The 22,440-nt window shown below is 39.2% G+C and overlaps 2 protein-coding genes and 1 long non-coding RNA gene across 3 annotated transcripts; 1 reads left to right on the top strand and 2 right to left on the bottom strand.

Moving 5' to 3' along the window:
* Positions 1-209: 209 nt before the first annotated feature.
* On the bottom strand, positions 210-1,330 carry LOC136277603 (uncharacterized). The gene is made up of 2 exons (XM_066159976.1): positions 788-1,330; positions 210-608 (listed from the first exon to the last, which is right to left on the bottom strand). Exons 1-2 carry the CDS (start codon positions 1,328-1,330, stop codon positions 210-212), a joined length of 942 nt encoding a protein of 313 aa, XP_066016073.1.
* A 3,382-nt stretch (positions 1,331-4,712) lies between these two features.
* LOC136277895 (uncharacterized) lies at positions 4,713-8,943 on the top strand. Its single transcript, XR_010716072.1, has 2 exons — positions 4,713-4,868; positions 8,534-8,943. It is a non-coding gene; the product is annotated as an uncharacterized lncRNA (long non-coding RNA).
* Positions 8,944-10,910: 1,967 nt separating this feature from the next.
* LOC131775053 (tetratricopeptide repeat protein 28-like) lies at positions 10,911-17,540 on the bottom strand. The gene is made up of 4 exons (XM_066159977.1): positions 17,063-17,540; positions 16,541-16,708; positions 12,295-15,028; positions 10,911-11,813 (listed from the first exon to the last, which is right to left on the bottom strand). Exons 1-4 carry the CDS (start codon positions 17,538-17,540, stop codon positions 11,756-11,758), a joined length of 3,438 nt encoding a protein of 1,145 aa, XP_066016074.1. The 3' UTR covers positions 10,911-11,755.
* Between the last annotated feature and the right edge of the window lie 4,900 nt (positions 17,541-22,440).

The raw sequence follows: 22,440 nt of genomic DNA on the forward strand, positions 1-22,440 counted from the left end.
TAATATATAATATGATCCTATTGTTTAATCATCTGTCAATTATCGCAAAAAATCAACCGAAAATCAATTAACGCTGAATCTCTCACACACTCCCCTGTTTCTTTTCAACAGGGGAAAAACACTAGAATGGCACACTCGATAAAATTTGAAATTCAATGAACGAAACGGAAAGTTAGTCCAGTATATCAGTTCAGTGTTCCTAAATATCTCTAATCAGCATCAATGTTCGCGTCTTGAATGCGACAACGAGTGGCTACCGCTGCAGCCCTCCTGGGCTTGGATTTCGGGGCCTCGGGGTTGAGTTGCGGAGGAGCCTTTACATTCTCCCGATCGCAGGACAGTTCCAGTGGGTGAAGGTGTTGTACTGCCCGTTCGAGTGTTCCTTTCCCCGCTCGAAGTTTTGCAGCTCGAACGATTCCGTCTCGTCCCGAAATCAGGCCTTCCACGATTCCAATTTTCCATTTATTGCGATTTCGTTCCTCGTCCTTGATGACGACCACCTCTCCTTTGGCCAAGGGCGTGGTTTGACCCTTGTGTTTCACCCGGTGTCGTTCTCTCAACCCTCGTAAATATTCGGTAATCCACCTGGTCCACAAAGCCTGTTGCACCTTCGCAGATATTTAGCTCTTCTGCGCAGATGAAATTCTCTTAGATGGTGTGGTTCCAGTTCTGGTAACTGGTTTGATCGAAGAAATAGCAGTGAGTTAGGGGTAAGCACGGATAACTGTATGTCGTCTTCGACTTAACATAAAGGGCGATTATTCAAAGCAATCTCCACATCCAGTACCACTTCACACAGCTCTGTCCAGGTCAACATTCCGCATCCAATAGTCTTGTTTAAAGCTGTTCTGACCAGTCTGATGAGGCGCTCGAACTGGCCTCCCCACCAAGCGGCGCGGCTGAGGTTGAATTGTCGCTTGATGTTCTCATGTGCTAAGTAGTCTTGCGTCTTCTCGTCACGCATAACTTGTTTGAGCCACTTCTCGACGCCAACAAAGGTTTTGCCATTGTCGGAATATATCTTCTCCGGACGCCCACGGTGCGCGATGAGCCGTTTTAAACTTCTTAGGAATTCACTGGTCGCTAGGTTTGGTAGTACTTCCAGGAGTAATCCTCGTGTAAGACTGCATGCGCACAATGCAAGATAGGCCTTTCCTTCTGTTTTTGCTCTGATACGGTACTTGATGGGCCCTGCAAAATCAACTCCGATACCTCGAATGGGGTGCTCCCCTCTGTGCGTAAGTCGATTGATAAAATCTTCCCTACATGCTTCACGACATTTCTTAGCGCGTTCACGTGCTCTGGAAATCCTTGCTCCCATTTCTTCCATTTAGCTTGTAAGTCACTTTGTAGGGGGCTATCCCACGCGAACTTCGTGTCGCAGGCATCTCTGAAGAGCATTTTTCCACAGAGGGTCACTGATGAAGCCAGACCGAGTGGATCGTAGATTTTTGCGACTTTTCCCAGGATGCCCCTTTTTGTCAGCTCAGCGGTTGAAATTGTTAGAAGTAAAATCTCTGACACACGTTGTTTGTTATAAAAGTGACACTGCAGATGACACTACCAAGCTGTCAATCTTCTTGTATCGTCATCGTTCCATCTCAGCCAGCGAATCACATTGGATTATGTATGACAGTTCCCGTCCACTAGGTATGCGCCTTCGAGTTATTTGCGCAGTTACAAAATCATTTTCTACCTTAAATTTCTTATTCTTACAGTCGAGATAGGTCAGAACAGAAACGAGATTGGTAATATAAAAATCATAACTATCCTATTGACGGAATATTATTCACATATAAATGGGTATCTTAAGAGAAAATTGCCTTAGAAGACCGTTACATAACAACATCATTATTACAAAAGTTGGAGGAGAAGGGGCGTTCACAAGTACCGCCGCCAAGTTGCTACGTGCTAGTCATAATAACTATCTAATTGCCAAACGTGAAGGTATCACACGTTTACACCTTTAAGAACGAGAGGTGTCGAACGTGACCTTTTACCAGAGAGATTCACTCTTCCTGGACTAACAAATTAACTTAATTAATAACATAGCTTTCCCAAGACACTATCACGAGTTCTAATTACCATAGAAACTGAACAACTGTTTCCATGTCAACTTCACTATCATAACGGGGAAAACGTGACCAAACTCTACCTTTAAGATAAGGCTTGCAAAAGGAATAAGAAGTAATCAACCTGCCTTTTTATAATTTTTTTTTACAGGAATGGTTTAAAGTAATACAATATTTCCAGTCCTTTCCTCGACACCAATATAAGGAAACTCTTACGATATTTCAGATTAAATATAGTTGGATTTTTATCGTTTAACAAAATCGGGAAGCTGACTCGAATTTTGTCCTTTTCATTGTCCCAGGGGACTCCCGGCAGTTTTGATTCGCTCTTTCTGGTTCCCAGTTGTTGTTTGGCGTAACCCTGACTTTCTGCATCTGAAGTCGCAGTTTCAACTTCTAACTCCCGATTGTTGGAATGCCGCTTGTGCAGCTTGAAAGTCGCCTCACCAAAGATTGTTGTGGCTGTCATCTTGATTTCTAACGCTTGTTTTGTTGTCTCCCCGCCACTGATTAAATCACCTACGTACATGCTGCGCTCTATCTCCTCCACTAGTTCCGGGTTCACCATTTTGTATCGCTGTAGATGTTCTTTGATAACTGCGGCCAAGAGGAATGGAGATGGTGCCAAACCAAAGAGTACTTGAGTGAATCGCAAGGTTTCTACCTATTTGCTTGCCAGATCCTTCATCCAATGAAAGCGTAAGGCATCTCGGTCTTCTCTTCGGACGCGAATTTGCAAGAATGCTTGTTTTAAGTCGCCAGCTATTGCCACGGGATAGAACCTATTTCGTATCAGCACGTTCCAAAGCTGGTCCTGTAGTGGAGGACCGATTTCGAGACACTCGTTGAGTGAGGGGGCACTTGCATTTGCTCTTGCAGAAGCATCATAAACAATGCGTATCTTTGTAGATTCTGCGTTCTCGCGCAAGACCGCTTTATGAGGAATGTAGAACTCTCTTCCGTCCTTGACCACCTCGTCAGCGCGTTCTACAATCCCTTGACTCAGTTGAGTCTGGATAATGTCGTTGTACCTCTCCAGCTCACCTTGCATTTCTAACTTCCGCACAAGATTTTTGAGACGTTTTAAACTTTCAATGTAATTGTTCGGTAGGGGAGGATGGTTTCCCAGGCTTTCCAGGGCAGGCTCGTCTCGTACCAGCCTTTTGAACTCCTGGTTAGTTTCTCTTTGAACTCTTCGTAAACGGTTTCCTGCAGATCTGGCAGCCAGAACGGCATTTGCACTCAGCAGCGCGGTGTCGACTTCCTGTGCAATTAAGACATAGTTGTTTCAGACCTAGTTGCTTCCTGCGGTCTCCAACTGTCACAAACTTATTACAATTTACAGCTTTGTGGTCAGTTGCGTCACAGTAGACGCACCCTCTTTGTGTTGGCGTTGTTTCGTTTGCATGAAATGTTTTTTCGCGAGCGCGGAATTTAGCACCTTGCTTCCTTGCATTATCCGTGCCGCTCACAATGGGGTTGATTTCCTTCCAACTTTTCAAAGCTTTTATCAACCGTGGAAGTCCTGCCAGTAGATTTGTCTTTTTACTAGATCTGTTTTTACACCCTTTAGTTTGTCGAGCGCACTCCTTGCATTTCCAGTCACGTTTTTCAATTTGCTCAGTGTCTCCAAAGATTGCTCATTTTACACGAGCTTCTTGTAAAATTCGTGTATAGGCACAGGTTGTGTTCCTGTAATGATAGGCAAGTTTGCGATGTTCTGGACTTATGCATTTACGATCTCACGCGTTTTCCCATATTCGCCGATGAGGATATTCTTTGCCCTCTCGTAGACCTCTGTTGTGAAAGGCAGTCCGTCTATCTCTGCTCGAACCTTTGGATCTACCAGCTCTTTTAGGTATGCAAACGGCTTTGTCGTCCTTTGTTCACTCTGATTAGCCTTCTCAACAGGTTGCTGTTTTGCCTTGGTCTCTTCCAGTTGGCGTTCGAATTCTAGCTTCATCTCCGTTTGCTCTCTTTCGAATTTAAGCTCTTATTAACGAGCACGGGCTTTCCTTTCTTCTTCGTCCTTTTGCTTTCGATGTTCGATCTCTTCATTCGTCTCCACGAGCCATTTTTCCAGTCGCGAAACTTCTTCGTCAGCTTCAGCGATCGGTTCTTCAACGCTGCTGCTCCAACTTCCAACGTCTCCTGCACTTTTTCCAAGTCTCGTCTCTCTTTTCTTTTTGAGACAAAAGAATCTGCTATGTTCCGAAACTTCACGTTTTATTTATAAAATCGACTTGATCTCCCTCTATCTCTCACCGTTTTTTTTGGTCTCTCTCATTTTAAATATATTATATGATCCTATTGTTCAATCATCTGTCACTTATCGCAAAAAATCAACCGGAAATCAATTAACTCTGAATAATCTCTCACAGTGCATTTAACTTCCGTGATACCTTGAAATGAATACTTTCTACCTGCTATCAAAACAGAAAGTTAAAATTTCAGCCAAAACCTACATTCGTTTTTTTTTTTTTTATGGCATTTCAGAGTACTGGCAATCTTTATATTAAAAATGTTCCTCTCACGGGCCTTAGAAGACATATCTGAACAGATCTGGATCCAGTCCAGTGCAATCCTTTCCTGAAACATGCCGTGAGGAAACTGGATTCTAAAATAAAGCCATTTCTTGTTTTCTTACGCAGCAATTTCATTGTAACCTCTACCAGTTCGAATTTTCAAAACGACTTAATTCAGGATAATCTTCTGTACGATGTCATCTGGTAAACACTTTTCGCTAAACACTTTTTCAGGCACATTCCCTTTCTAACAGAATTGTACTAGAATGAGGTAAGAAAGTAAGTTTCTGTGTACAGCTCTGAATATTAAAAGTCATGTGTTTCAATCTAGGTACGCTTTGTACTTTCTTGCTTAATTTTTTCAGTAGATAACCTAATGTCGTGGATGAATAATAAGATAGCCTATTACAAATGACTGGAGTGACAACATACGACTTCTGAAATTGATTTCACTTGATTTAATTATTTAACTACCTTCAAGGTGATTCCTCAGAAAAGAAGTTATTGGACAATTTTTTTGTAAACTTTCCTTAAATGTTCCTTACCAATGTCTGTTTCGAAAAATACAATAAGAGAGATAGGTCATCTCGCTTGTTTAGGAGATATATGCGCCAAAGTTACCCCATTTATGCCTGTACTGGCACTAATCATGCGCGTCATTTGATCGGTTCGCTGTACATTTTGCTGCAGCTGGAAAAAAACTTGATAGGTAGTAAGTCTCGAGTGTATGGAACAATTTGATATATAATTTGTGGGAATATTACGCAAATTTAAACGATATCGACTCAAAATGTTCCTCGAGTCATTCCTTTCAGGATCATAATTTGCTTCATTCATGCACCAAAATTATGGGAAATAAAACATGGTCACTGTGCTCATTTAATAGGTAAAGACCATTGCACCTCTTTACCTGGTCCATTGATTGATAAACAATACCATGTTCTCAGAATGCGCATGTGCTTATTGGCTTGATTATGTGATATTATGCACAGTACATGATGTGCAGTGCTATACTGAGGAATCACCTTAACACTTTAACTCCTCAGATCTCGTTAGTAATTCTCCTTACTGTCTGCTATATAGTTCTTGTGATGAAAGTTTAGAGAATTTGGTATTGGATCAACTAGTAATTCCCAAATTGATATTTTTCTTTATTCTCATCACTTGTCTGCTTGGTATTGTATTGATATTGTAAGGAGAAATTCTGTCTTGGTCACTCATGGGAATTAAAGGGTAAAACTAGTCCAATTTGGCTGGGACAGCCTATGCATGATATATATGCAACCTTGAGAACTCAAGGTCTCACATGGCTAAACAATTATGAGGTTTGAAATAATTTGAATTGAGGCTAGTCATCTGTACATGTGTTACTCTGTGTCAGAGTAGGCAAGATTTCTGTGTAACACATAGATCATTATACACACAGTTATAAGAACATAGAAACATTGGCATAAACAGTGCACTGATTTTAGGACTACATCTTTAAAGTATGGGGTCATAGGGAAATCTTTCCTTTAAGTGTTTGACTGTTCATATAAAGGATTCTTTAACTCTTCTTGACCTGAGACATTTCTTTTGTCTTATGTACTTCAAATTTGATGATGATGATGATCAGGGTGTTCATCATACATTGTCACTTATCTAACTTTTAGGACTTTGACTTTGTCATAGAATAATTGGGGGTTATATTTCTCCTCAAAGTGCTTGAGTGTTTATGTGAAGGATTCTTTAACTTGTCTGAAGCTAAAATGTTTCCTTTGTCATATGCTTTTGAAATACAATGAGAGTTGATTGAGTCAAAGAGCAGATTCTTTCAACCATTACACTCCCAAGATCTCATTAGTAATTCTCCTTACTTTCTACCCTAAAATTCCTATGATGTTACTTATGAGAATTTGTTATTGGATCAACCAATAATCCCCTAACTAATACTTTTCTTTATTCTCATCACTTATCTCCTTGATTTTGTTTTGATATTATTATAATGATAAATTTTCACTCTTGAAAGTTAAAAGGTTAAATCTGTTGGGGTCTTCATTACACATTGTCACTTTCTTGTGAAAACTCAGATAGGATTTTTTGTTATATCCATTCTTTGGTCTTGGTAATTTTTCATAGAAAACATCTCTTTTGTGATAATAACAGTGATCATGATAATAATGATTCTTCCATTTTTTTTGTTTTTGTTCTGTTTTTTTACGTAAAAAGACTGCTGAGGTGTACATGGAGATCTTACTTTGTGATAATGAAGATGATGATCTTTTTGATTCTCTTTGTTCTCATCATTTGTCTCCTTGATATTGTTTTGATATTATAATTAGAAATTCTGTCTTGATTGCCATGAGAGTTAAAGGGTGAAATGTATAGGGGTCTTCATTACACTTAGAGACTTATTTCTTTTCTCTTAAAAACTCAGAGAGGTTTTGTGTTTCATCCATTTGTTGGTCTTAGTGATTTGTCAGAGAGAAAACCCCTTGTTGTGAATGAAAAGCAACACAGGTATGCACTGCAGACCTATGTTGGAGTGCTTACAGTGTCCCTTAACAATCACAAATAAGCCGTGAGATAGATTTTTTGTTTCCCAATGCATTGCAAGCCTATTGTTTACTTTTTTAATAATGACAAGAATAAATGTAATAATAGCAATAATAACAATAATTCTCTAAGTGCCAAAAGTGCTAACTGTAATTTTGATATAAGGTCTTGCCTTATGTTTTCAGGCTTAGACTGTCTTTTATGAGGAAAAAAAACTCTTTCACTGTTGTGCAGCCATGAACAGAATATGTGATATAGTTTAGAAATCCTCAGTTGCATTCACTGTGATTATTGTTATGTCTCCATATTTTTATTTCTTCAGAAAGAAAAAAATTGATGGCTTATTTGTTTGACAGGTCAGATGTTCTTCATTCAGTGTTGTTTCCCAATACATTGCAGGCCTACAAGCAAAATAAATAAATAAAAATTCTAGATGCAATGTCAAATAGGCAAATTACTTTGGTAGACTATTTTTGATGATAATATAACTATGATAATAATATTTGTATGTTGTTGTCATGTATGTTGTAACAATGGTCTTCAACTTACCACTTGTGTAGCAATAAAATTTCTGTAAATCTACAGAAATGACTTTTTCAACAACCAAATTGGGTTCTTTTCCTGTACAGTATTTGTGGAATGGGTCAAGGCTGTGGTTGATGATGCACTAATTACTGACTAAGAGGATAACAAATTTTCTTCTCTCTATTATGACTGGTGTCCTTTATAGGCGTGATAATATTTGTTTGAATAAATTTGTTGAGGAAACATGTAGGGGGAGATAATTCAATTTTTTTTTATCTCGGATGGAAATTTAAGCAGTTTGGAAATCTTAATAAGTGTTACCAGTAGGTTATTTTGTAAACTTCACTAAGGTTTCTTTCCTTTGCACATGAGCAATTTAGCATTGTCGGAGTTAGTGTTTGTTCTATCTTTTAATTAGATGGTCAGGGGGATGGAATTCGTTCCTGTTTACATTTCCCCTTCACAATCTACAACTTCCTTGGACATCTGCTTCCTCAGAATTTCTCATCCATCCATTCTTGCTAGTTTGTATACTTCAAGAGCAAAGTGCTTAAATATAGCAGGTAATTTAGTGTTAACAACTGGGTTGAAAACGTAAATTAGCCACCGTAAAGGGTAAAAAAGCTGACGTTTCGAGCGTTAGCCCTTCGTCAATCGCTCTGACGAAGGGCTAACGCTCGAAACGTCAGCTTTTTTACCCTTTACGGTGGCTAATTTACGTTTTCAACCCAGTTGTTAACACTAAATTACCTGCTATACTCTCCCACCGATGCAGCACCACAGTTTCTTTAGAAACTTACTCCTTTATGCTTAAATATAGGACCACTTTGCATTAAAATGATACATATTGACTTACTCGTTGTTGTTTTCTCACAGAGACAGTCAGAAGAGAGACTTAAGGCGAGATGTCTCATGAATCCAGTAAAGTTGATATGAGCCAGGTGTGAGACAAGCATATTGGCTGAAAAGGAACAATTCCAGAACAGAGCAGAGAACATATGTGGAAAAGTGTGGTGTAGTTTGTGGACTCAAAATGGCTTTGTATCCAGTAACAAAGAGCAAACAACCTACCAAGACACATGAACCTTGTAACAGCCTTTGTCAAGAGAGAGTCTCTGTGGCTCAGTGTGCGATTGTGGGGTTGATTCAGAAAGTCTGAGATTTGATTTCCCATCAGGATTGTTATGTCCCCTACTTGTAATGCGACAAAAAACATCCTTCTTGATCATATTAAACCAAACTTGCTCTGTATTCATTTTATGCCCTTGCAAGCTACTGAAACAAGATTTCAACTTAGTGGTGATATAAATAATCCTCTATTTTGCTTAGATCTTTAAATTTTCACCTGCTCCTAGAGTTCACACTCCTAAGATATAGAACTCATCCAAAAACTTAACTTACTCAATTATGGCTTATTTGGGGGAAAAGGCACAGTATTAGCATCAGCCAAGCAATCTATTTTCTGATATGTTAGTTAACCCTTCAACTCCCAAGATCTAATTGCTAATTCTCCCCTCAAGCTGCTACACATTTCTTTGTAAGTTAGTAATGAGAATTTGACGTTAGATCAAGACAGCAACTTCTACCTGAGTGTTCTTATTACCTTTTTGCCAAGTAACATATGGATATTATAGGGAGAAGTCACATGTTAGTTACTTCTGGGAGTTAAGGTTACTTCCCACCTTCAGAGACAATGGGTTACTTTTCATAGGAAATCTTGATCCATCATCATTGACACCAGGAGGTCCCTTTGTCCTATTGGTGTGCAGTTTCAGGAGGCGAGATAATCTCCTGGCATGGCACAAGTTGTTTGTGAACCTTTAGGAGCTTAAATCTCATGTTTGATATAGGGAGGAATGCAACAACTTTGAGCAAATTTATAGGATGTATAGATTTGATTGATTTTCATCAAATTTCCCCAGAGCATCTTAGGAATAATGACGAAGGAAAGTGTGTTGAGAAATTTTGATATTTGAAATATTTGTCTTGTGGAGTCCATTTACGCAACACATCTCAAATATTTTTAGCTAGTCTAACTTTATATGCCGATATCAACTCAACCAATCAGAATATCGAAAAAGCCAGACACACTCTTGTTGATTGATGCCTTGTGAATGTGTGAATGAGACTGCAGCCATTTTGCTCATGCAGCAGCATCCAATGCCCGATAAATTCAATAGAAGAACCTTTGGTTGCTTTATGCCTTACTGGCTTCTGACACTTCCTTAAAGAAAAGTTGCTTAAGTTATATTACAAATGTTTTTCCCAAAAGACACCAGCAAAGCTGGGAAGTAACCTGAACTCTTTAACTCCCAGATCAAATTTCTAATTCTCCTTAATGTCAACCATACAATTCCTATAATGTTAGTTCAGACAAATTAGTATTGGAACAACTAATTATTTCCAAATTGATATTTTTCTTTAATCTCCTCACTTATCTGGTTGATATTGTGTTGATATTATAAGGAGAAATTCTGTCTTGGTCACTCGCAGGAGTTAAATGTTTAAAGGATTTAGAATTATCTTGACCTTGTAGTTGTTCATTTCCTGGGATGTCAGCTGAAAGGATGATGGAATCTACCTCCTCTAAGCTGATGAACTTAATTCTCATTACTTGTTTATTCAACAATGCACTTATGTTTTCAGGGGAAGTTGCATTTTCATCACTTTTGGTAGCTGAATGGTTCAGTGTGGAAAATGAATTGTGAAAGTTGGCTGGTATGAAGTGACATAAGGAGGAGCATCAGGGATAGGAGAACCTAAGGAAAACCTAGAGGAGGGAGGCTGGAGGAACTATGGCTTGTCTCTCTCTCCCTCTCCCCCCCTCCCCCCCTCCCCCCCCCCCTTCACCATCATTTCACTTTCAAATGGCACACAGTCCTTAGCACAAATCAAATCTCTCTCCATAGACTCTTGCCCTTCAGCCTCCATACTACATCAAAATTCAATATGGTCATTCCAAAACAGGGGTAGTTTGGTGATGAAGTTTCTGAGCTGTTGAATACAGTTGGCTGTGAGTCAATGTAAAAATGATAACGAGAGGCAAAACACAAGGAAAGATTAATGAAGGCCAAAACACCAAAAGAGGTACTGAAAAAAAAAATCAATGTGACAGGAATGTGAAGTTGTGGATAAACTCTGCCGAAAACAATTGTTTAGTGTATTTTGTCAGAACAAGTCTAAGGTTGCAAAATAAATCTGGGAATTAACTCCAACAATCCAATCCAATTCTCAGTTGTATTTATTTACACTTATTTTAGTAAAATAATAAATTTCACTTAATTGACAAAACTGAAAAATCAGAGAAAAATAAGAAATGCAAAAGTACTTCAAATAAGAGAAAAATGTGTAGTGATCACAGGAACAAAAACTTTCAAGTTGGCCAAAGAATAAGTAGGCCTCCTAAGAATCAATAAGTTTTTAGTGCCCACTGACGATTAGGAACAAAAGTCTGCCATCAGTAACAAAATCTCATCACTAATTATACTTTTCCTAACAGATCCTTTTGATGAAACATTTTCAAACATCATATCAACAACTTCTTTAGCATTTACCTTTTCCTGAAAGTTCTAAAAGATTAAAATATGACAATACTGACCTCCCCACCAAACCCCCTGAGGTATTCCAACTATCTTTTTGATAATATCAGTTATCTTTCTGCTCTGAATTCTGGGGATTGTTTCATTGATATCTTAGGAATTGTTTTTACTCCTCAGTTTGACTTTGGCAGTAATATTTTGTGCAATGCTTGTTCTCCTTTTCTCCTGTTTTTTTACCTAACAACTCACAAAACAAGTTAGAGTTTAGTTTTGGTGTTTTCTGATTGCGATCCAAAGGAAACTTTACCAAAGTTCTCATATTAGTAAACGTTTAGTTAATTTCATGCTTTCAATTTTTTCATGCTGATTCATTTTAGTCCCCTTAATAGGTCTGAGGGCTGAAATGCAGCTTTCAGTGTCACTAGCTTTCGATTCAACCTTATTTGCAAGAGCATTCAAAAATAACCATTTATCTACAATAAAATGAGAAATGTCTGTTCAAACTAATACCAGTGTCCATTCAAAAACAATGTGCAGGAAAGATAATCTTTGTGCAGGATCAGTTGTTACTCTGTTTCTTCTCTGCTTCATTGTTGTCCTCCTTGTGTTCCTCTTTCCTGAAACAAACATAATACAATTTCAACTCTAAAACATTATATGGATCAGAATTTCTAAAAGATTCAAAGTAGCTAGACACACAGCTCAAATAGCTATCAACTTCAAAGTCATTAGGTAGCTTATATCTCTCAAGTTGCTTTCATTGCATTTACTTTGGCCTGTCTATCATCCTCTTGGGCTTCCGTTTGAAGAATAATTTCTGAAGATTTCGCACACTAAAGCAACTTTGATTCAAGGCCAATTTTGAAAACGATTCATCAAAATCTTCTGGTTCTGTGGGGGAGGGGGGGAAGGGAAGGGGGGTCTAAAGAATATTATGGAGCCTTACAGGGGATCAGGTGAATTTTACTGGAAGACAACCAAAATCCTCGAGCAGCACCCAATCCCCCCCCCCCCCCGGCTGCTGAACAGTCCCTAAGATAGCTAATGTTGGGTAACGTAAGGTAGCTAATGGAAATTTCTTATCAGAACTAGACCTACCCGGTGTATGTAAAATCCAACGTCACGTTGTCTCCCATCAGCACAAATGGAGCCCATTGATTAGGTTTGGGAAAGCCGTTGCTTCTCAACCATTTTACGGCCTGGTGAAGAGACTCACTGGCACTTTCTCCACGAACAAGGTGCTTGTAGAAATGATTCATGAGCTGCTCCGTTGCTTCGTCTTCTATGGCCCACGATGCTACCAACACTGAACGTGCACCGGATGCTAAGAATGCACGAGCGATTCCAAGAACTCCTTCGGCTTTGACCAATCCACGCGCACTGTGACAACAGCTCAATACAACCAGTTTTGCTCGCACTTGAGCTCCGAAAATGTCGGACATTGTCAAGAGGTAGTCTTCTTCTTGTGGAAAACTGTTGGTGGTACATTTAGGACATTTAGGCGACAGGGCAATCTCTCCTCTTTCGGCATTTCCATGCGCGGCAACATGTATGAGACTCACTGAAGGTATCGCTTGAAGCACTGCTTGCTTAGTTGCAGACTCTCCTAACAAAGGCTGAACTCCTAGCAGTCGACCAACCATCTCTGCTTCCTTTCTAGCACAGGACAATGGTACAAAGTTAGTGACACTTCCATTGTAATACACCTGGCCAACCGTAGGATCACCCACTACAAGTGCACCAGTTTCACTGTGATAATCCGCTGGACAATCTTGAATGAGCCGGAGGGTCGTTAGGGAAGGGATGATACGGATTCTGTAAGTCTCTGATAGATACTTTCCGGCTGCTCCATCACGCAAGGCAGCAAATGGGACTCGATACGAGAAACGATACGGCACAATGATGATTTCAGGCTCTGTAAGTAAATCTACCACAGGAGCGATGATCCATTTGTAACACAAATGATGAATTCTTTCGGTTTCTTTGCTTTCGTCACCGCGCAAAGTTGCTCGGCTCTCTTCAAAAAGAGATGTCGTTACGTTGCCATCCAAAGATCGATCTTCGCAATTCGCTGTGAATAAAACGCCAAAGCTGGCGGCGCTCTTTTTGAAAATTCCCTCCACGTTGCAAACTTTCTCAGGAATGAGAGTGCTGTCTTTCACTTTGTCGGTGACTCGAAAGGAAATGTCTCCATTTGCTTTCAAAACCCAGAGATAAACTTGCCGCTCAAAATACGAAATGTACAAAAAGACACAGTTATTCTCTCTTTTCACGATGTTTTTAATCCCGAACCATGATTGTGGATCGATTGAGATGTGGCTTGCAACGGAGAATTTCTCTGTCATGAATTCAGCGAGGACTCTTGCTCGTACCAGCTCCTCGACATAAAGAGCGTCTTGAAATTTGTTAGCCTCGCAAAGCAACTTAGTGAGCAAGTGGTAGGGAAAAGTACCGAGCGCCTCTAACAGGGATATTTCAAATTCTTTGTTTCCTTCCAGAGAACTCCTCAGTTGTTCATATTTTCCAATACATTGAAGGAGATGTTCCTTTGCCTCCACAACCTTTGATTGCGATACCTTTAACTGTGTGATGTAAAGAAGGCTCTCAAACTCAGTCTCTATGTCTCCAATTCTACTGCTTATGGAGCGAGCCTTCTCTAAGTAATCTTCTGCCTCGTCACATTCACCAAGCGATCTAGATAAATTTCCGAGGTGGAGATAACTTTGTCCTTCCAGAGCTTTATCGCCACATTCCTTTCTGATGGTGAGCGCCTTCTGATGATGTTCTTTTGCTTTCTGATTGTCATTGATAAAAGCAAACACATTTGCCATACCTGCGAGGGCAAATGCTTCTAATTGTCTTTGTCCAGTTGCTGTACTAATGCTCAATGCTTTATCGAACTCTTCTCTAGCTTGACGATATTTTCTACGCCGGTCATAAACACCACCAAGGGATAAGTATCCTAAACATTCCTTTCCTCTGTCTCCGATTCCTTTTCCGATTGCAAGTGCTTTCTCGTAATATTCTTTCGCCTTCTGATATTCGCCAAAGAATAGAAACTGATTTCCGAGGTTGCCGTATACTGTTCCTTCTACATTTTTGTCGCCGATTTCTATCGCGATGGCAAGTGCTTTCTCTTGATATTCTTTCGCCTTCTGATATTCGCCAAAGAATTGAAACAGATGTCCGAGGTTCCCGTATGCTGCTCCTTCTACTTTTTTGTTGTCGATTTCTATCGCGATGGCAAGTGCTTTCTCGTAATATTCTCTCGCCTTCTGATATTCGCCAAGGGATTCAAACACAATTCCGAGGTTCCCGTATGTTCTTCCTTCTCCATTTCTGTCGCCGATTTCTATCGCGATGGCAAGTGCTTTCTCGTAATATTCTCTCGCCTTCTGATATTCGCCAAGGGATTCAAACACAATTCCGAGGTTCTCGTATGTTGTTCCTTCTCCATTTCTGTTGCCGATTTCTATCTCGATGGCAAATGCTTTCTCGTAATATTCTTTGGCCTTTTGATATTCGCCAAAGAATTGAAACAGATATCCGAGGTTCTCGTATGCTGCTCCTTCTACTTTTTTGTTGCCAATTTCTATCGCGATGGCAAGTGCTTTCTCTTGATATTCTCTCGCCTTCTGATATTCGCCAAGGTATTGAAACACAATTCCGAGGTTCTCGTATGTTGTTCCTTCTCCATTTCTGTTGCCGATTTCTATCGCGATGGCAATTGCTTTCTCGTAATATCCTTTGGCCTTCTGATATTCGCCAAGGGATTGAAACACAACTCCGAGAATCCCGTATGTTCTTCCTTCTCCATTTCTGTCGCCGATTTCTATCGCGATGGCAAGTGCTTTCTCGTAATATTCTTTGGCCTTCTGATATTGGCCAAGGGATTGAAACACAACTCCGAGGTTCCCGTATGTTGTTCCTTCTCCATTTCTGTTGCCGATTTCTATCGCGATGGCAATTGCTTTCTCGTAATATTCTTTGGCCTTCTGATATTCGCCAAGGGATTCAAACACACCTCCGAGGTTCCCGTATGTTGTTCCTTCTCCATTTCTGTTGCCGATTTCTATCGCGATGGCAAGTGCTTTCTCGTAATATTCTTTGGCCTTCTGATATTCGCCAAGGGATCGAAACACAGCTCCGAGGTTCCCGTATATTGTTTCTTCTCCATTTCTGTCGCCGATTTCTATCGCGATGGCAATTGCTTTCTCGTAATATTCTTTGGCCTTCTGATATTCGCCAAGGCATTGAAACACACCTCCGAGGTTCCCGTATGTTCTTCCTTCTCCATTTCTGTCGCCGATTTCTATCGCGATGGCAATTGCTTTCTCGTAATATTCTTTGGCCTTCTGATATTCGCCAAGGGATTGAAACACACCTACGAGGTTCCCGTATGTTCTTCCTTCTCCATTTCTGTCGCCGATTTCTATCGCGATGGCAAGAGCTTTCTCGTAATATTCTTTGGCCTTCTGATATTCGCCAAGGCGTTGAAACACACCTCCGAGGTTCCCGTATGTTGTTCCTTCTCCATTTCTGTCGCCGATTTCTATCGCGATGGCAATTGCTTTCTCGTGATATTCTTTGGCCTTCTGATATTCGCCAAGGGATTGAAACACAACTCCGAGGTTCCCGTATGTTGTTCCTTCTCCATTTCTGTCGCCGATTTCTATCGCGATGGCAATTGCTTTCTCGCAATATTCTTTGGCCTTCTGATATTCGCCAAGGGATTGAAACACAACTCCGAGGTTCCCGTATGTTGTTCCTTCTCCATTTCTGTCGCCGATTTCTATCGCGATGGCAATTGCTTTCTCGTAATATTCTTTGGCCTTCTGATATTCGCCAAGGCATTGAAACACACCTCCGAGGTTCCCGTATGTTCTTCCTTCTCCATTTCTGTCGCCGATTTCTATCGCGATGGCAATTGCTTTCTCGTGATATTCTTTGGCCTTCTGATATTCGCCAAGGGATTGAAACACACCTACGAGGTTCCCGTATGTTCTTCCTTCTCCATTTCTGTCGCCGATTTCTATCGCGATGGCAATTGCTTTCTCGCAATATTCTTTGGCCTTCTGATATTCGCCAAGGGATAGAAACACAACTCCGAGGTTCCTGTATGTTGTTCCTTCTCCATTTCTGTCGCCGATTTCTATCGCGATGGCAAGAGCTTTCTCGTAATATTCTTTGGCCTTCTGATATTCGCCAAGGGATTGAAACACAACTCCGAGGTTCCCGTATGTTGTTCCTTCTCCATTTCTGTCGCCGATTTCTATCGCGATGGCAATTGCTTTCTCGCAATATTCTTTGGCCTTCTGATATTCGCCAAGGCATTGAAAAACACCTCCGAGGTTCCCGTATGTTGTTCCTTCTCCATTTCTGTCGCCGATTTCTATCGCGATGGCAATTGCTTTCTTGTAATATTCTTCGGCCATCTGATATTCGCCAAGGGATTCAAACACACCTCCGAGGTTCCCGTATGTTCTTCCTTCTCCATTTCTGTTGCCGATTTCTATTGCGATGGCAATTGCTTTCTCGCAATATTCTTTGGCCTTCTGATATTCGCCAAGGGATTGAAACACAACTCCGAGGTTCCCGTATGTTCTTCCTTCTCCATTTCTGTCGCCGATTTCTATCGCGATGGCAATTGCCTTCTCGCAATATTCTTTGGCCTTCTGATATTCGCCAAGGGATAGAAACACACCTCCGAGGTTCCTGTATGTTGTTCCTTCTCCATTTCTGTCGCCGATTTCTATCGCGATGGCAAGAGCTTTCTCGTAATATTCTTTGGCCTTCTGATATTCGCCAAGGGATTGAAACACAACTCCGAGGTTCCCGTATGTTGTTCCTTCTCCATTTCTGTCGCCGATTTCTATCGCGATGGCAATTGCTTTCTCGTAATATTCTTTCGCCTTTAGATACTCGCTGAGGATAATACAAAGAGATCCAAGTCTCTCGTAAGCCACTACCTCTTCTCTACGGTGGCCAATCGCTTTCATGATGGTAAGAGCGCTTTTACAAAGTTGCTTTGCCTCTGCAAACCAACATTTTGACTTGTATTTGTCTCCCAGTTGTATGGTTAGTTCTCCAGCGAGGAAAAACTTGTCAATAAGTTTTTTGGTGTATCGTGTTGCATTTGTGTAACCAGAGGTGGCGTAGAACACATTGAATAATACATCAGAGATATCATGATCAAGGTTAATAACAGAGGCAAGTTTGTGAAGTAGAAATAAACATTCATTACATAACTCGGTCGCTTGTAGGCCACGATCAGTGTTGAGAAGAAATATGGCGACATCCAAACCAATCTGGACTGACTTTAGGATTTCTGCTGCGTTACTCATTACGTCATGTCCTGAATGTTAAAAGAATTTCCCCAAACGTGAGAAAAGAATCAACAAAAACTAAGACTTTTTATAGATGCATGAGCGCCTCTTGTCTTGTTTAATTTAAGACAAGCTATATCAATTTTTTTAACCAATTGATCATCGGTTAATCCATTGATCGTGCTATGCTGGCGTTCAACTCACTGATTATTTATTTTTTACACGCTACACAATCATTTAGAACTGAATCTGGTCGCAGTGTTCTGTTTGAAAGTGACTTCCACTTACATTCATTAGAGGGTGAATCAAAATTAGCACCCTTAGCCGTTAAAATTTAAATTCAACTCAAAGCATTGTTAAATTGGTGTTTGTGTAACAAATTAAACGACATTAAATATGTTAAATCTACATCAACATTATCATTTTTGGAACTTCTACTGGGTAGACGTTGTGAAAAGAACGAGACCATTTTAGCGGTAGCGTATTCTACACGACGCGTCTCGCGCGTGCATTCGTGTCATTCACACTGACCTCTGCAACTCGCTGTATCTGCCTGATAGGTGAAAGAACTTTCCTGAATAATGCTTTTTGCTCAGAAAGAAGATTTCCTCGGACTTCTAACTGCAACAGATGGCATTTATGTTATTGATACGTTTTGGTTTTGAAGAACAATTTTGATTTTTCCTGAAGAATCCTATATCTGTGATTTCTATCAGGAGAGAAGATGAAAGGGCAAGCTGTCCCCTCTTTCTTAGTGGACGGTAAGTGGCTGAATTATTTTTGTAGGACTATGAAGGAGCTAGGTTCTTCTTTCCCATCCCTTGTGCTCACCCGTTTTTTCGCCCTCATGCACCCCCCCATCACTTGCTCCAGCCGAGTGAGCGGCTTAAATCGGAAAGATTTTTACCAGATTAGATTTTCAATTTAGAATTGAAAATTACTTGAAAGAATACAGTAGAGATAGATGTTTCCTTTTTTGTTAATTTTTTTAGAAATATTTTGCCTACCTGAATATATCCTCAAATTTTTTTTTAAATCATTCTCTTCATACTTTATGGCAAGAGATTATAAAATTTTGGTTATGGTAGTTTTACCAATGTTGATATTTTTTACCCGCGCAACCAGGATGGTCAACATGCGAGAAGGTTTTCTTGCTTTACTTTGGTAATCTATTTTGATAACTCTTGCAGTCTCGAAAACTTTCAATTGTCTTTGACGAGCGGTGACGAAAGAAAACCTACTTAAAACGCCGGCCATTGTTTCGCTCGCAAATTTTCAAATTTCCAAATTTTGTTCCAACATCCAAGGCTCGCATTATATTGGCTATCTGTGAGTTTCTTTGATTAATGACCAATCAGAATTTCTGATTTGTTACTTTCTTCGCACTGAATTAACGCTCTTCTGCACTGAATTAACTCTCCTCTGCACTGAATTACCTGGAAATTTTATTTTTCCAAACCAGGAAAGGAGCTGAGTAATTTTTCCATGTATTTTATTAGGGCTGAAATCATACGCGTGATTTGAAATCACAGGTATGATTTGAGACCAAAATTGCACGACACGAGGTTCAATTACCACTTTATTCCATCCATTTTGAAATCGCCCAAATACAGGACTTGATCAGGTCAAATATTTTATTGATGCAGCACTGAGCCGGTCTGAAATTAAATTCATCCAGTTTGGGGGGGAAAAGTAAGAGTTTTAGAGACAAAAGTTGCAAAATTTGGCACATGATACTCTTTATCTTTAATTTTCCGGCAGTTTGATCGGTTGCTTTAAACAAGCCTTGAAATCTAATTGGTTGTTTTGTTTTCAGTGTAGCCTCCTCATTGGCTGGGAAAAAGATGCGATTTAAAGCAAAAAAATGGTGCGATTCGTGAATAAATCGCATTAATTAGAGCCAATCAGATTACAGGGACCACCAGCGATTTCAAAATGGCTGTAATAAAACTTAAAACATTTCATTCAATTGAAGATAAAATAATACAGAGAGACTTTTGATGTAATCGTTCTTGAGTTTTAACCGGAAGCCCTGTCCTGATGAAATGCGTCGAAGGCGAGTCCGTGTTCTAACCCTTGGTTTGTGATGCAGTAAACCAAATGTATTACTAGTGTCACTCATTACTAATCCATCTTTTCAACCTGCTTTTTAAAATCTTTATATAAGCCTATCGTTGGCAGGTAATTAAAACGTCTAGAAGACGATTGGAAATCATCCGTCAGCTTTGTTTTCAAGGGAAAGGGAAATTTTCCCCAAGAATTCCACTCGCGTTTTAATGCTTAATTTACTCGTATGCCAACTTTTCCGAACGTTTTTTTCGGTTAATTAAACAATACTGTAAGTTTTATTCATGGAAAATGAAACTAAGGAAGCAATGACAATACAGAGCTAAAAAAGGCGAACAGCTCACCTCTGAAAACAATGCCTTCTCTAGTCTCCCGATGGTGTGGCTAATAAAAACAAGAGTAAGAAAGTGAAATGAGACTTTCGCTGCCAAATAAACGTAACTGCGAAAAACTAATTTAAGAACATTCTACTCACACGTTTGGTAAGAAGAAATCATGAAAAAAAAGACCTAAGGAAGAAAATTGTTTTCTAGATTGCCTGTAACATATATTAAATAAAATACCAAATCTTCGTATTTTGCATCATTCAAGAAATGATGGATATGTAGTTTCTCCTTATAATATCAAGATACCTTACAGAAATCAAATGGTGAGAGTAAACGGATCGATCAACAAGATGTTATGTTTATCATTAAGATATGCCAAATCTCAAACCGATATATTTTAGCGTTAAATATTTCTGAAATAAACTTTAAGCCGCTCACCTTTGGAAGAAAAAGGGTATCTGGATAGTTAGGAAACCGAAGCAAGATATGAAATTATCTGTACAAAGAAAAGAGGAGTACAAAGAGTTACTGCTTGATCGGTTAAAATAATCATCATAAAAATATAAAAGATGGATGCTGGATTACAGCTTGCTCGTAAGATCGTCAATAAATATTGTAAGCTCCTCGCATATCATTGATAAGAGCTTGGTTGTTTTGATCGCGCTGTGACCGATTTTTTAAAGACTTTCAAGTCACAGAAGTGAGGAATATGTTACTTTTCTTTACAATATCCACATTTCATCCAGTGAATTGGTGGCGAAAATAAGATACAATACCAGATTCTCCCTAATGACTAGCAAGGTAATGTAAAGGAGCTTGAAGGAAGAATTGCTGATAAAATAAACTTTGGTTAGATTGTTTGAAACAATAAAATGTCATACATCATTGAATTTTCCCAAATTTTCACCAAAAATATTTCAATTTTTAGAGCGGGAAAAGAATGATTGTTATCAAATTTAGTTTTTCAGCTGTGAAGCTTTGAAAAATTAAACATGGGCTATTCAGGGTGCTAATTGTTTATGTGATGAGACTGATTGCAAGGAACAGATAAATGCAAGTAGGTCGGTCGAGAACAAAGTGCTGAGTTTGATCGGTTAATAACATCACTGAAAAAGTAAGTCGTGTAAACATAACTCTCTAGTTTCGCCATTAGGTGCATTGTACATTCTTGAGGGTTTTTTTTTCTTTTTCATCAGAACTTGCTGTTCTTGAATTTGACTTCTGTTGCGCCTGATTTGAGGCGGCGAAAATACTTTTTGAAAACAGGAAAGGAGAGTAAACTTAATCTTTCATTTGGCTTCTTACCCTCACACAAGGAAGAGTGTCTTGTTTAGTATTCTGATCGTATGACTGAGATACAAGGAATAACCAGAAACTGAAATAACGCTTTCCCTGCAAAACAAAGTTGATAACATTAACAAGTGTGAAAACAAAATAAAATATAAATCGGAAAACCTTATACAGCTTTCCCCTACAAATACAGAGAAAGTATTTCATCTTTAATCCTACTCTGACACTCCCAGACTGACTTAAAAAAAGCTGTTTAACTAATAACAAAAGTTGAGGACAATAACGAATAAAGCCGGATAGTGTTTTCTTGATTTAATACTATATTCTCTTAAATCATTCACAATAACATCACAGCGCTTGAAGAGGAGAGTTAGAAATTAGATCATGAAAGACAAAGGCTTCATGTTGGATAAACCGTTTTATTTTCTAGACTATCATAAGTTTAGGACAATTTTCAAACAAAAAATCTTTACCAGAATTTAAGATTATTTGGAGGTTATCAAAATCCTCTGCCATCGAATATTCATTGCAAAACATTTCAATTTGTAAAGCGGGAAAATATTGTTTCTAAATTCATACCTTTTACTGCTCACCTTCTAAAAAAGAAAAGTGTCGTGACAAGTATTCTGATCGCGTGACTAATGAAACCAACGACAAGAAACTGAAATAAAACGTTCTCTGCAAAACAAAGATAAATGCAAATAGCTATTTTAAGGAAGAAGTGAAACATTGATAGATAAAAAGAATAAATAATATTTTAAAACAAAGAGGGAACAACGGATAACAAGAATAAAGATTAAGTTCAATTTGATAAAAAAAAGAATGGCCGTTAAAGAAACCCAACATCCATCGCTTTCCATCTTCTCCATGAATTAAACGCGCAAACAGATTTTCCCGCCATGAATAAATATGAAATTTAATTCGGTGTGCGATTTGTATATACATCTACGCTATGCTACCATCGACACTAAAAAGCTTTAAGTACCCACGGCAATGAGGGTAAAACTATTAGACGTAACCCAACCGACATTTCACAAAAAGAATAATGGCTTCAGATATGCCGAATATTTTCATAAAAATATTTTAATTTCGAATGGCCATATTTTACACATTTTTTACAATGGATCGACAACAACCGGTTTCCGTCTTTTTGAGCTGATTTGAACGTTGTTTTGCCAAAGACAACTAACAAAATGTAACTACATTTCACATTTGTAAACCTCCAGGGAGTTTTT

The sequence above is a fragment of the Pocillopora verrucosa genome, chromosome 13 (assembly GCF_036669915.1).
Source record: "Pocillopora verrucosa isolate sample1 chromosome 13, ASM3666991v2, whole genome shotgun sequence".
NCBI classification, from domain to species: domain Eukaryota; kingdom Metazoa; phylum Cnidaria; class Anthozoa; order Scleractinia; family Pocilloporidae; genus Pocillopora; species Pocillopora verrucosa.

Coding starts and splice junctions, on each gene's coding strand:
- LOC131775053 (XM_066159977.1), bottom strand. CDS start 17,540: ATGAGTAACGCAGCAGAAATCCTAAAGTCAGTCCAGATTGGTTTGGAT. Junction 16,709..17,062: donor TGCCATCGCGATAGAAATCG/GCGACAGAAATG, acceptor CCATCGCAATAG/AAATCGGCAACAGAAATGGA. Junction 11,814..12,294: donor TTGGATTTTACATACACCGG/GTAGGTCTAGTT, acceptor TGTTTGTTTCAG/GAAAGAGGAACACAAGGAGG.
- LOC136277603 (XM_066159976.1), bottom strand. CDS start 1,330: ATGGAAGAAATGGGAGCAAGGATTTCCAGAGCACGTGAACGCGCTAAG. Junction 609..787: donor GGACAGAGCTGTGTGAAGTG/GTACTGGATGTG, acceptor ATATCTGCGAAG/GTGCAACAGGCTTTGTGGAC.